Source organism: Panthera onca, chromosome B2, assembly GCF_046562875.1.
Source record: "Panthera onca isolate mPanOnc1 chromosome B2, mPanOnc1 haplotype 2, whole genome shotgun sequence".
NCBI lineage: Eukaryota > Metazoa > Chordata > Mammalia > Carnivora > Felidae > Panthera > Panthera onca.
The window spans coordinates 40841665-40856026 of NC_138343.1; the positions used below are offsets into that span (position 1 = coordinate 40841665).

Here is a 14362-nt window from a genome sequence, read left to right on the forward strand (position 1 = left end):
TGCCTGGTGTTTATATCAGAAGGATCAGGCTCCTGTGGTGCCCGCCTTGCCCTCCCCTGTGGCTCACTCCTTCCACAATCTTGCTCTTTCCCACTGCACCCTTTCAGACCACAACCAGCAGGGGGCAGCATACATTTTATTTTCAGCCAAGACTGGACTCCCTCAGTGCCCCACCCCAGAACTCCAGGCCCAAGGCCCTCCTGAGCAGAGGGTCTTTAGTGTTGGAGCCGGAGCTGGCCTGGGAGGATGAACAGGTAGGCAGGGGATGATGCCTCTGAGCTCTTGTGGGGCTACTCGGCACCTTGGGGTTCTCGGGAAGGTAGGCCGACTTTGGGTGCAATAGCAGCACGTTGAGAAAGGGCCTCTTGCTCTCTCAGGTCTCTGTGGGGACACCTGAGTACCTTTAGCCACTGTGGGCAGGGTCCCGGCTTGCAGGAGGCTCCTAGCAGGCGGCAAACTTGCGCTGGATGCGCTTGTACCGGAGCAGCTCCTGCTCACTGACCGAGGGCTGCAGCCGGGCAGCGGCCTGCAGCAGGTCCTCCATGGTGAGCAGCAGTGCTGAGCTTCCGGGCTCCAGCCCTGGGAGGGGATGACAGGGAGCAACAGAGGCTGTGGCCTGTGTCCGAGGAGGGCAGAGCCCTGGGTAGGCATCTTCTTGCCCAGAGTCCCCCAAAGGTCAACAGTCCCTCCTCTGAAATCTAGGACCAGGCCTGGTTCCCATTAGCTTTTTGGTTGACCTCTGGGGCTGGCAAGTGACTCACCTTCCTCCAGGTCCTGAACCCTGCGTTTGAGGGCAGCTGTCATGGCATCAGAGCAGAGGGAGTAGAGGTCTGCCCCCGTCAGCTGGGGAGGGCAGCGGTCCAGCACGTTCACCAAGCTCACGGAGGGCTCTAGCTTGAATCTGTCGTGCAGGTACAGGAAAGGAGAGAAACAGTTTTACCTGGCATCCCCTACTTTGTCAAGAGGCATCCCTGACCAGCTTATTCTGCATGTTGCATTTATCCCCGGACCATCCCAAGGCCCAAGCCCTTTGGGAGTCTCCCCCTAACAGGGCATACTTGCGCGTGATGGCGCTCAGAACGCGTAGCTGGGAGGCGCGGTCCTCGCTCACCCCCACAAACACCAGCTTGTCAAATCTTTAGGGAAATAGGCGGGCATAAGGGTCAGGGAGCCCAGCATGAGAGTGGAGGAGGCATGGGATGGGGGTCAGGGGAGAGGCCCCAGTGGGCCTGGTAGAGGTGAGAGGTACGGGGTGCACACCTGCCAGGCCGCAGAAGGGCAGGGTCCAGGAGGTCTGGTCTATTGGTGGCCCCAATCACAAACACATCTCGAGTGCTGTGAAGCCCATCCAGCTCGGCCAGGAGCTGAGACACCACCCTACAAATCAGGACATGAAGGCAAGAGAGTCCTTGGCCCTTCCTCGGCCCCTGCCCTACCAGCAGTGCCTGTCCTTACAGGTCTTCTCCACAGGGCCACCTGCTCGGCTGTGCCCTGTACACCCCTCCAGGCAGGCCCCCCATTCCCTTCAACGTCCCCCACCCAACTCCAAGGCCCCTATTTCAGAACTGGAATGACAGGTACTCTGGGTGCTGAACACTGTTGCAACCTGTCTCCCATCCCTCCGTCTTGGACCCCAGACTCCATTCTGGCTCAGACCCCCACCTGTCCATCACACCTCCAGAGTCTCCACTTCGCCCCCGGCTTGGAGCCAGGGAGTCCAGTTCATCAAAGAAGATAATGCATGGAGCCGCAGCCCTGGCCCTGGCAAACACTGAGGAGAGAAAGGGACACACAGGAGGGGGAAGCTCAGGGGGGTCTAAAGTCAGGAGATAGGGGAGGAAGAGCCAGGTGTGACAACTCATCCCTCCAGGTACTAGGCCACCCTGGGGAGGTCCTTTGTGGAAAGGACCGTGAGAACTTAGAAAGACCAGGAGCAGCCTGGGGGTGTTGGTAGGCAGCACAAGGGCCATCGGGGTTTGGGAAGGGCTAGAACCTGGGCCCCTCCTCACCCACTCACCTTCCCGCACATTCTCCTCACTTTGGCCCACATACATGTTGATAAGCTCGGGCCCCTTCACGCTGAAGGAGAGGATGAGATTTGTCAGATGCATAAACACACAAGTGACCTCTCAGCCAGCCCCTCCTGCTCCCCAGCCTGTTGCGGCCCCCAATTTGCCCACCATCCCTCCCACACCCCCTCGCCACCTGAGGAAGGTAAGGCTGCATTCAGTGGCTACTGCCTTGGCCAGGAGGGTCTTGCCAGTGCCAGGGGGACCATGGAGCAGAAGGCCCGAGCGCCTCAGGCCCAGGCTCAGAAGCTCTGGGTGCTCTAGAGGGAGCTGAATGGTCTCCAGAATCTCCTTCTTCACCTCCTGCAGCCCGCCCACATCATGCCAGGACACCGAGGGGATCTAGGAGACGGAAAGTGCATGGTTGGGGATATGGTGGTGAAGAGAGCTGCAGTCCTACCTCCAAGGACCTGGAGTCTCTACCTTGGGGGCTCCAATGGCCCGGGAGTGAGCTGTCTGCAGCTGCTCCAGTGCCTGCCCAAAATCCTCAGCCAGGAGGGGAAAGCCAGCAGCACACAGCTCCCCCTCATCCTCTTCACTCAAGCCGCCTGCCAAACTGCAAAGAGAAACCCAGGAAGGCCTCTGGAGGACCTGACGTACAGCATCCTTCCCATCGGGGTCTTGGTTTCTCCTCCCCTCCCCCGCCAGCCCCCACCCATCCACCCACCCACAGTTCCTCTTGCCTCCTCTTCCCTCCTGTGCCCAGTTTCCTTACCCCAAGTTCTTGATCCTGGCACAGGCTGCCCGGCTGCTGTGGGTCAAAAGGGCATAGAGATCCCCTACCACAAAGCCCTGGGGAACCACAGGAAAGGACACATGAGCAGGGCACAGTTGGCAAGAGCCCTCAGGAGGCTAGTCCCCCAGCTGGCGCAGAGGCCCCAGTGTTGAAGCCTCGGGGTTTTCTACCCTCACTCGCAGGGCAGCTGGATCGTACCACCGCGGCTCAGAATGCGGGGAGGCCTGTGCCCGCCTCAGTACTCACTGCGCACCGCCGTGCCAGCTGTGACAGCTTCACCTCTTGGCCCAGCGGGAGATGGGCAGTGAGGGCCCGCAGGACACTGAGCCGCTGCCCCTCTGACAGCACGGGCACCTCCAGCTGGTGAGGAAATGCTGTCTGGACGTCGGCAGGCAGGTCCTGGGCCTTGCTTGTGGTGGCCACAGCGATCAGTGGCGGGCAGCTGCAGACATGGAGTGGGCACTGAGGGTGAGAATGTGGCTGGCAGCCCCTGAGCCCTGTCCTGTCAGGAGGCTGGTGCTGTAGGGCAGGGAGGTGGGTGGGTGCTGGGATGGGAGAGGAGGTGAGTACCCCACAGCTTCCTGGATGGGGCTCCATGGGCATACCTTGAGAGGGGGACCTATGCTTCCCCCCTCACACAGGGAGCTCACTGAGGGTAGAGCCTGTGCTTTTTTTCTAGTGCTCCCCACAAAACATGAGGGAGCACATCCTCCTCCCTCTGAATACCCCAAGCTCCTCTGCTCAGGGCCGTCTGGAGAATGGCCAAATGGGCAGGATGTCTGAGAAGCCATTGAGGAAGAGAGGGCAAAAGGCTGAAGAGAGATGAGGGTGGCTTGGCCCTGCCCCTTTACAGACCCAGCTCTGTATAATACCTGGTGAGGGGGTCCTCATCAAGGAGGAGGTGACGCAGCGTGGCCACCACACGGGCGTCCTCACCGAGCCCATCACGGTCCCGACCCAGAAGGTCCACGGCTGTCAGCAATAGAACCACAGGCCGGCAGCGCCGGGCCCGGGAGAAGATGGCCTGCAGTTTTGTCTCCACAGCTCCGCTACTGTCTGCACAGAGGTTGGAGCAGGGCACCTGGGGAGGAGACCCCGATGGCCTGTGAGCAAGGGGCAGGTGTGACTGAGGCAGGAATGGCGGGGAGAGGAGCCAGAAGATGTCGGCCATCTTCTTTTTAGAGAGCAGGGATGGGGGAGAAGGTAACACTGGCCAAGTCCTACCTCTTCTTTGCTCTAACTTCATTCCCTGGACTGTCCAACAAAATCTTCAAACCCCTTCCTTTTTTATTTTTTTTATTTATTTTTTTTAATTTTTTTAACGTTTATTTATTTTTGGGACAGAGAGAGACAGAGCATGAACTGGGGAGGGGCAGAGAGAGAGGGAGACACAGAATCGGAAGCAGGCTCCAGGCTCTGAGCCATCAGCCCAGAGCCTGACGCGGGGCTCGAACTCACGGACCGTGAGATCGTGACCTGAGCTGAAGTCGGACACTTAACCGACTGAGCCACCCAGGCACCCCAAACCCCTTCCTTTTTTAAAGTCTCTCTTAGTAGCTGAGAATCATGGGAATCTGCCTGACCAACTGGCCCACTGGGCCAAGGCATTAGGGCCAGGCCAGGGAGGAAGGGAGAAGGAGAATCTGGGCTGGGGAAATGTGGTTGGGGTTCTACTCTCCAGGTACCCTCACCTTCAGTAGGTGGAGGCCAAGGCGGCTGCAGGCTGCAGTGACAGCTGTGGTCTTCCCACTGCCTGGGGGACCATGGAGAAGGACACTGCTGGTTCCTGTCAAGAGGGCACCTCTGCAACCAGAGAACAGACACTTGTCTCCTCCATTCTCTCAAAGTTGAGAGCCCTCAGTAACAGGGGTCCTTGGATCTAGAAAGCAGACAGCCTGTTTCTCTTTCCTTGAGGCATCCCCTTTCCTCCAGGGCTGTTTCCATATGGTGAGGCTGTATTTCCCATACTACCCGTGGTGCTCTGGAGGGGGCATGGAGTATGTCCACCAGCCAGGACAACTCCCTTGTCGCTGCCTTCAGTAAAGCCTTGACTGTTACGTCTGGTCTGGAATCACGAGGAATTAGGGAAGGGTCTGTGTCTACACTTAGGCCAGTGGTATGAGGAACTGCATCTTTTGGGGCCAGGGTGGTGAAGGACAGAATGGGTAGTGAGCTCCCCAAGGGGAAGGGCAGTCTCAGAGACAGCTGTCTCTGGTAGAGATTCTTCCTCCCCAGCCGACCCTGGAGGATGGAGATTATCCCCAGAAAGGAGCCTAGGAATTTGCTTACAGAAAGGACATGGGCGAGTGGCCTGGGCATACTAGTTTGAGGGAGGTCCACCCAATCCCACTCCGGCCAGCGCATTAGGAACTACTTGTCCAGCCCCCTGCCCCTCCAGAGATGTTCTGAGCAGGCTTTCCTCACACCCTGAGGCCACGGCCTCACTCACCCTGGCTGGAGGCGAGGCTTCAGGGCAGCACAGAGCTCGGTCACTAAGGCCTCCAGGCCCGGAGGAGACAAGCTGTTCCAGGGAGTGGATTCTCCTGAAGTGAGCCTTGGAACAGGGCTCAGGGTAGAACCCACCTGTGAAAGGTGGCAGGAAGCTTTAGTGTCTGGGAGTTGTTTCTGCCTCTTTCCCAGGTCTACTCCCATCCCCAGGGCCTCACCAAGTACAAGGAGGTATGGGCGGTGTCTGCCAAGAAGGCGCTCGTTGGCCCATCCGGAGCTTCCCCAAGGGTTTTCTTCACTTTAAAAAACATCTCCCGCCACCTGAAGGACAGAAGCCCCATGAATCCCAGACCCAGAGCCCACATACACCCCTCCCTGAGGACAAGGCGGCTGTCTCAATCATAGAGGTCCCCAGCAGGGACAAACTCAAGAGCAGCATGAGTAATGGACATGAGAGTTATGGCATGGTGGGGGGTGGGGAAGGGGAGAGGAGTAGGGGTAGAAGAAAGCAAATGGTCTTCCTCATCTCCCAGGCTGGCCCATGTACATTTTTGAGGGCAGGAGCCATAACTATCCTCCACATCCCTCATGACAGCCATCAGGGAGCCATGGGGGCGTGATTCTCCGGGTGAATGGCCTACCCACCCACTCCGATGGCAGAAGACACAGCTGCACTAAGCAATGATCATCTGGCCATTTTCACTGGCTTCAGACTACTGTCTTCCCCTCAAATTCATACCTCCCAAGGCCTTCCAAAGCCTCAGCAGGAAGGGCTCCTTGGTTCTTATTCAATAATCCACAAAATCAAATTGCAGATACCTTACTAAAGACATCTAATGATTAATGATTCTCTATTTTGGCTGCACATCAGAATGATCTGTAAAACTTCTGAAAATCAGTATCTGCCATATGTTGTAGGATTCCATTCAGCAGATGGTAATTGCTGGGGGCTGAGGGATGGAGGGAGTACAGCGTGACTGTTAATGGGTAGGGTTTTGGGGTGATGAAAATATTCTGCAATTAGTGGTGTTGGTTGCATAACCTTGTGAATCTACTAAAAGCCACTGAATTGTACACCTCAAACGTGGATTTCATGGCATATGAATTATATCTCAATTTTTTTAAAGTGATCTCTAAACCCATGTGGGGCTTGAACTCACGACTCCGAGATTAAGAATTGCATGTTCTACAGACTGAGCCAGCCAGGTGCCCCATCTCAGCCTTTTAAGTTAGCATTTTTCTCTCCTTTGGAAAAAGTTAAAAGACTTCACAGGCCCCAGCTTCACCTTGATTCTGCTCCAATAGGTCTGAGGAGGCTCAGGCATCTGTATTTTTCAAAAGCTCCCCCAGCCATAACCAAGGCTGTGCAAGTCACTGCTAGTGTCAGAGTGAATTAGGGCTCTTCAGCGTCCTAAGGGTGCAGAGTGGGGGAGCGGGTAGGAGCTACTAGCCCAATTTTCCAGATAAAAATGATGACCCACCCTCCTCTTTAATCCTCAGGTAGAAAGGCAATGACTTGGCCCAGACTTGGGCCTCTCGAAGTTCCAATCGGTGCAAATTGCTGTTCACCGTGTCTCGCAGTCATAAAACTGTTTACTCCGGCAGCAAAGTGGATTGGTGGGAATAACTCAAGGCGGAGGGGACAGGCATACCAGACTGGTATTGTGAACTCTTGCCAACTATTAGGGTGGGCAGTTATTGTGGTTAAAAACTAGAACATAAAGAAGACTGTGACTTACTACTATTCAGTATACATGAACAGTGGGTGGGTCTATAACCTGGAATCTCACTCCTGAGTCACAGTGCACATGGTAAGCAGTGGAATCCAAGGAGGAACAGCACTGTGGAGGGTTAGGGGGAAACTCCCCTTCCACGGACAGCGGTAGGACCATCTCAGTGAGTGCAAGGAGCAGACTTCTAGAACACATCTGGGTATTTCTGGGGAATGCTGTGTGTTATTAAGAGCCAGACGGGAGACAGTGCAGCTGGATCCTGCTGGCCTGCTTTGGGGAGGTGGAACCGTGGAAGAGCCTGAAGAAGCTACACTACCAACACTGGAATTCTGTTCCAGGGATCTCAGGAGCCTCCTAGCAGGGCTTTCCTTACCAGGTCTGGGGGAGGAGGGCTAAAGCACTCATCTCTATCTGTCCTTAGGCCAACCTGCTGACCCCAACCCTGCTTTCCAGGACCTACTCAGGGGAAGAACTGTGTGCTCAGCAGCCAGAGAGAGGCAGGCCGCTAAAGGGCCAGAACAGCAGACATCCAGGAACAGAACAGGCTTGCTGGTCTATCTCAGAAGGGTCCAGTGCCTACTTTCCTCTGAAGGTACAAAGGGTGGGCATTCTGTAGGTTTCCTACAGAAAGCTAGCTCATAGATGTTTGCTATATTTAAGATGGGAGACAGAAGTGACTAATACAGGCCTGGCACTTTCTACGAGGCCCCAGTTGTAGATTTGATTTGGGAAAGCTCAAAGAGGCGCCGTGAGCATCAAGTGGGGTTACAACGTGCACTACCAGGCGCTTCATCTGAGTACCACAACTCTGAGTGAACCAAGCTCTGAATGTTGACCAAGGATGAATCAGGTGCTCCAGACAAGGCATCTGCCTTGGCAGAGGACCCAAGCTGACTAGGCCAGAGACCTTGGGCATGCCAACTCTTAAACCTCAGTTCCTTCAGGCTGGTCCCATCACCTCACTGAAATCCCCTGAACATTGGCTTAGCGTGTCAATTGGTTGTGTTCTCCTTCTAGGACATCACTATAGGAAATCAGTCCTGGGGTATCAGGCTACACATTCTCCCCTTTCACAAAGCAGTCTCTGAATTCTCTGCCTCACCATTTTACGCGGAACCCCTGTGATCAGAGTCGACAGGGTGGCAAAAGGATGGACTCCCTGTTTTGGGTGCTTGGCTCAGTCATGCTTATATTTCTCTTTATTGAGGATAAAGAAAAAGAGAAGGCCCCTCAATAACAGCAGCAATCTCTCCTTCCCCCATTTTGGGAGATAGGATCGAAAAGCTCCATGTGCACACACTATCGATTAGGGCAGAAATCAAAGCTTGGGTCTCTTTATGTTGAGTATATGGGAAGTGTGGCCCGAAACCTGGTGCAAACAACACTGTGGTTGAGAAGGAAAAGCAAGGAGTCTCATGTTGGTCTAGGCTCTTAAACTTCTTAATGCTTTACATTACCTATGACCACCCAACAAGTTGAGGATAAAACACCTCCCACAGGCAGTAGGCAGTGGTTCTTTATCTTTTTTCAGTCCTGCACCCATTTGAGAACCCGAAGAAAGCATGTACCTTTTCTCTAGAAAAATGTACATGACAAAAACAGCAGTATTTCCTTATATACAAAATTATTCCACACAACTTGCAGGGAGGGGATCGTAGAACTCTTGCACCCAGGTTAAAAATCCCAACTGTAGGACAGGAGGCAGCTGCATACCTGGGCAGTTTCTCTGGGCTTCCTTCCAGGACCTCTACTTGCCCAACTGTTGGCACACACAGAACATCCCCTTCCTGGACTGCCCTGCAACACAGCAGTGGCCCTGGTCAGCTCACAATGAGAGTCAAGAACATGGGCCTGACATATCCCCACATGTCCACTCCCAACCTGCAGACCATAGGGACCTACTGCCCACCCAGAGATCCCAAGCGGTTGTTCAGAGAACAAGTCTGACCTAGAATGAACCACGGCGGGGCGGGGGGGGGGGGGGGGGGGAGGGAGGGAGATGGCAGAGAGGCTAGAAAGGAGGATCAGAGAGCAGTGAGGGGGCGAAGCTGAGTCCTGGCTCTTTGGGGGCCCTCTCAATTCATAGGTTCCTCAGTTTAGAATGTCCAGATTCACCTCACGGTACCAATTTCTCTTCTATGGACCTCCTGCTACACCAAGAGGCATCTAGCCGCAATACTGCTTAAAATGTGGCTTTGTAAAGTCAAAGGCTCTGTGGGACCTGAATCTAAGGCATGGGATAGGAGGAGAGCAACAAGGGTGAGATGCTATCTTCTTGAAAGGGGGAAGCAGCTAACCTGGGTGTCTGAAAGTGCCGGTAAAGAACATGGTCATAATTTCCATTCGTGCTGTAGTGGGGAGAGGACACAATTTCGATGTGTAACTCTTTGGCAAACAGAGGCCCAGGCAGCACTGAGCAGCTTCCTTTGTCTTCAGGGATGCTGGAGCCTTCCAAGTACCTCTATTAGAGAAATAACCACCACCTTATAACCTTCTTCCAAGGAGTCAGGCTCTGCCCTACCTTAACTTTAGCAGCCAATATTTCTATTTGCATCCTCTATCCACAAGGCCCGTGGGAGGGGAGGCCTAAGGCAGCAGAACTGAATACCTGTATCTCTTCCCTGGAAACAGAAACCTCTCCTCCTAATGGGCACCAGGAAGAGATTTCTGACTCTGGCTCCAAACAGTTCCCCAGTAAAAATAATCTTTCTGTGATACCTTTAAGTTGGCCCTGAGTCAGTAAAGTGGTAAAGACACTTCATTCCCACAAGCCCTTTGAGTAGCCACCAGGCAAAAACTGGGATTGATATTAATTGGACATTAGTGGGGACACTCTGAATTCAGGCTGTGAGAAACGGATACGATCTCAGTAAAGCTGACAGGATTGGTTCAGCTCAATGAGCTCCAGTCTGAGGACTCCAGAGTTTTTCCTCCATTCAAAAGGAAACCCACACCAGACTCCTATTCATGCATATCTTATATCCTTCTTGACATCTTATAGCACTAATTGGCTATGCCAGCATGATCTAACAGAACTTTCTACAGTGCTAGAGATGTTATCTACATGTGCTATCGAGCACTTGAGATGAGACTAAAGCAACCAAAGAACTGAGTTTTAATTTTTATTTAGTTTTAATTAATTGAAAAAGCCACAATGTGGCTAGTGGCTTCCATATGGGACAGTGCAGGCCTAAACCACACATCTAGGTGCCTCATTAAATATTAGACTATATTTGTTCCCCCAAATACAACAATCTTCTTGAAGTAATCTAAGCCAAAAGCTTCTCTTAGGTACATTTTTAAAAAATATTAAAATCCAACCCCAGGCACTAAAGATAATAAAGAGCCCTCCCCTTCAAGGAATTTACAACATACAACTGAGAATTAGAGTACATAATCGTAACAGGGCAGAAAATAAATACCCTAAGGAAGATACAAAATGCTACAGGAGGAAGAATTTATGTTAAATATGTGGTAAGATTATGTAAGGCTTTGAGAAGGTGGCATCTTTAGATGGGCTTTAAAAGGAAAGGATGGTAGGATTTTAACAGATGAGGCTACAAGAACAGGAAGGAACTTGAAGTCAAGGATAAGCATGAGCAAAAACAATGAGGTATCATCCTCCATATTATTCAGTACAATTCTGGATACATTGCAGCAATTCAACAAGTAATTGAGTAGATTAACATACTGTAAACACCTGGTAATTTGACTATGCCTCTCTTCTTTCCCCTGAATAGAGGAAATCCCTTCCCATGCACCACCACACCATGGAGAGTTATATTTTGATTACAGAGAATAGATAAATGAGACTAAGAGACATTAGGATCTAAGGAGTAAGGGACCTAAATTCTACAGCTCTTTTCTTCCAATTCAGTTGAGGTAAGGAAGAGGGAATAAGGGGGTGGAAACATTCCTGACCTCAGTCCTGTATCCTACCTGAATTCTGAGCTCTCCCACTTCCAGGGGATCACAGCCGAGATTAAAAGCCAGAGTGGCAGGCACCAGGGCCAGTCCGTCAGCGAGGGGCTCTCCTGGCTGCCCAGAGCCAGGTCCCAGCCTTTCAGAGAGATCCCAGCGAGGCTCTAGGACCTGCACCTTGGCCAAGTGTGGCTGGGAAGTGTTCGACGACTCCCCGGCCCGGGTCACCCACACCCATTCGCCCTGGAAGAGGCCCAGGCTACGGAGGCAGCTCCGGCTTACACCCAGTGAATCTCCAGTCCCTCCCAGAACTCCCCGGAGTTGTCGGACTGTGCGGTTAACCGCGAAGGAGGACACCACGGGCGGAGGTGGGGGCGGGCTGCTGTCTCCAGTCTCCGGACCCAGTTTGGCCCGCCCACGGAGCTCAGTGACAGCTAGCCGCGTCCCTGGGCCCAGCAGTCCTTGCAACGCCGGCCGAGTCTCCAGCACCCGAGGTCCGGGGACTGGCAGGGCCTCTCCGCGCCGCACCAGAAGCGGCCCGACTCGCGGTCCGAGCCCGGGCCCCGGCGAGGTGCCAAGCAGCGCCCAGCCCAGCGCCGGAGGCCGCCGCACGGGCCGTGCCCGCACCCACGCCCCAGGGCCCAGAGCAAGGAGCCGCAGCAGCGAGAGGCTAACCAGCAGCTCCGGGGGCCCGGGACCCTGCTCCTCGGTCCCTGCGCCCGGCCCCTCCAGGGCCGCCACTAGCAACGCCGGCCCTGCAGGGCTCTCCCCTGCAGGCCGCAGGGCCAGCACCAGTCCCAGTCCCGCTGCAGGCCACGGGCCCCCGGGGGGCAGCAGCACCGCCAACGGGGGTGCCTCGGTCGGGAAGGGCTCCAGGACCCGCAAGACTGCCAGCGCCATGGTGACAGACCAACGAGGAAGCCGTTGGAGCGCGGCTTCCGGGCCAGCGCCGCACGCGGTTTCCGCTTCCGTCCGGGGAGGCGCGAGAAGAGTAGGAGGGGCGGCGCATTCCTGGAGCGTCCTCCTGGAGGGTGAGCCCCGGCTGGAATTGACGGGTTGGTGCCTCTGTGGCAGTAACGCATTCACTGCCGTTGCGTAGTCCTTTGAGACCGTGTTTGCAGGGATCTGCCTGCAGCGCCTGCTAGGGATTAACGTGCTCTTCTGCCACGCACTTAGCAGTTAATTGAATGATCAGCGAACTTCCTGCGTGCCCAGGACCAACTTGGCCCAGTGCTAGGAGCTATGGGTGGAGTGTTTAGGAAGGATTCCACTACTCTGTGGAACTCCTACACTTTCCAGTGTGGAACTATAGGCACTGGGATTTGGGTATTGTGGGGAAGGTTACAGGAGGGAGTGGTAGCATAAAACGGTCTCACAGTGCTTATGGGTATGTAGTGGCTGCTGGCTGGATTACTACATGTGATTCACGTAGTCCTGGAGTACTTGGTGCTGCCACATCTGTTTCAACACATCCTACACAAAACCCACGTTCCGGTGTTTCTTGTCCTGTTCCTTCTACTCCCAACAAACTTGAAGTGAAGACAAAGCAACTTTGCTTTTTCATTCCTCCAAAACCGGTTGCTCTCCCTTCTGCTCCTCACCCCCCCCCCCCCCCCCATCAGTCCTTGCAGACTGGAGACCCATGTCCTGTTTCTACCCTGGAGGGATGGGAAGCAGAGCAGGAGGAAGAGAGGTGTTTAAGGCTTCAGTCATGAGCACCCAACCAACAGCTTGCTTCCCAAAAAGATTCCATCCTTGTCTCCACCTCCACTGCTCTGTGCAAGTCACTTGGACACTAGTAGGCCACATTTCAAGTTATTAACAATATATTTGCACTTAGAATCAATGGATTGGTTGGTGGTAATCTGCTTTTTAAAAATTATTATTATTTTTTTTTTAATGTTTATTTTTGAGAGAAAGAGAGTGTGAGCAAGGGAGGTATGGAGAGAAGGGGTGGGGTGGGGACAGGATCCAAAGCAGGATCCTTGCTGACAGCAGAGAGCCCGAGCCCCAGATCAGGGCAGAGAGAGAGGAAGAGAGAGAATACCAAGCAGGCTCCTCACCACCAGTGCAGAGCCCAATGTGGGGCTCAAACTCACCAACCACGAGATTATGACCTGAGCCAAAGTTGGATGCTCAACCAACTGAGCCACCCAGGGCCTAGGTGGTAATTTACTTTTTCTGGACCTTGTATTCTCCTCCAACCACTGCACAACTTACTTCTTTCCTTCACAGCTGAAGAGCTTGAGGCAGCCCCCTACTTTGTACATTAGGCATTCCTGAAAATCTGAGAGTTGAATATTAGGTTTATATGTTACAAGGTATTTCTATTCCTAGCGAGACAAAATATTTTTTAAATGATTATAGTTCCTGGAGGTACTTCTAGTCTTAAACTTGAAATTGCCCAGTTCCACAATTTTTTTTTTTAAAGTAATCTGCCCAACATGAGTCTTGAACTCATGATCTCAAGATCAAGAGTCATTGGGGCACCTGGGTGGCTCAGTTGGTTAAGTGTCTGACTTCGGCTCAGGTCATGATTGCACGGTTCATGAGTTCAAGCCCCACATTGGGCTCTGCACTGGTGGTGCAGGGAGCCTGCTTGGTATTCTCTCTCTCCCTTTGTCTCTGCCCCTTCCCCACTTGCGCTCGCTTGCTCTCTTTCTCTCTCTCTCTCTCAATAAATAAATAAATAAGCTTTATTATTTTTTATTAAAATTTTTTTTTAATGTTCATTTAAACATCCCTCTGGGCGGGGGAGGGGCAGAGAGAGAAGGAGAGAGAGAATTCCAAGCAAGCTCTGTGGTGTCAGTGAAGAGCCAGATGTGGCACTCAGTCTCATGAACTGTGAGATGATGACTTGAGCCGAAATCAGGAGTCAGATGCTTAACCGACTGAACCACTCGTTGCCCCACATTTTTTTTTTGGAGGTGCTCCTCCAATTCCACATTTTTTAAATTTTTTTTTTAAGTTATTTATTTATTTTTGAGAGAGAGAAAGAGAGAGCAAGCAGGGGAGGGGCAGAGAGAGGGAGAGAGAGAATCCCAAGCAGTCTCTGCACCATCAGCACAGAGTCCGATGTGGGGCTCAAACTCACAAACAGTGAGCTCATGACCTCAGCCGAAATCAAGAGTCAGATGCTTAGAGTCAGATGAGCCATGCAGGTGCCCCCAATTCCACATCTTAAAGGAACATGCAAGAATGTACTAGGGACCTGGGGTGCCATGCTGGGTCAGTTAGTTAAGAGTCCGACTTCAGCTTAGGTCATGATCTCGCGGTTGGTGAGTTTGAGCCCCGTGTTGGGCTCTGTGCTGACAGCTAGGAACCTGGAACCAGCTTCAGATTCCGTGTCTCCCATTCTTTCTGCCTCTCCCCAGCTAGCACTCTGTCTCTCTTTCTCTCTCTCAAAAATAAACATTAAAAAAAAAAAAAAAAAAGAATGTACTAAGGACCTGAAT

The 14362-nt window shown here is 53.1% G+C and overlaps 1 protein-coding gene across 1 annotated transcript; it reads right to left on the minus strand.

Moving 5' to 3' along the window:
* Nucleotides 1-118: 118 nt before the first annotated feature.
* On the minus strand, nt 119-11861 carry PEX6 (peroxisomal biogenesis factor 6). The gene is made up of 17 exons (XM_060615544.2): nt 10926-11861; nt 9284-9447; nt 8700-8783; nt 5472-5574; nt 5255-5388; nt 4497-4608; nt 3678-3886; nt 3052-3247; nt 2785-2861; nt 2493-2625; nt 2206-2411; nt 2018-2079; nt 1663-1771; nt 1261-1377; nt 1059-1136; nt 762-901; nt 119-579 (listed from the first exon to the last, which is right to left on the minus strand). The coding sequence occupies exons 1-17, from the start codon at nt 11805-11807 to the stop codon at nt 443-445; spliced, it is 2943 nt and encodes a 980-aa protein (XP_060471527.1). The 5' UTR covers nt 11808-11861; the 3' UTR covers nt 119-442.
* Nucleotides 11862-14362: the final 2501 nt, after the last annotated feature.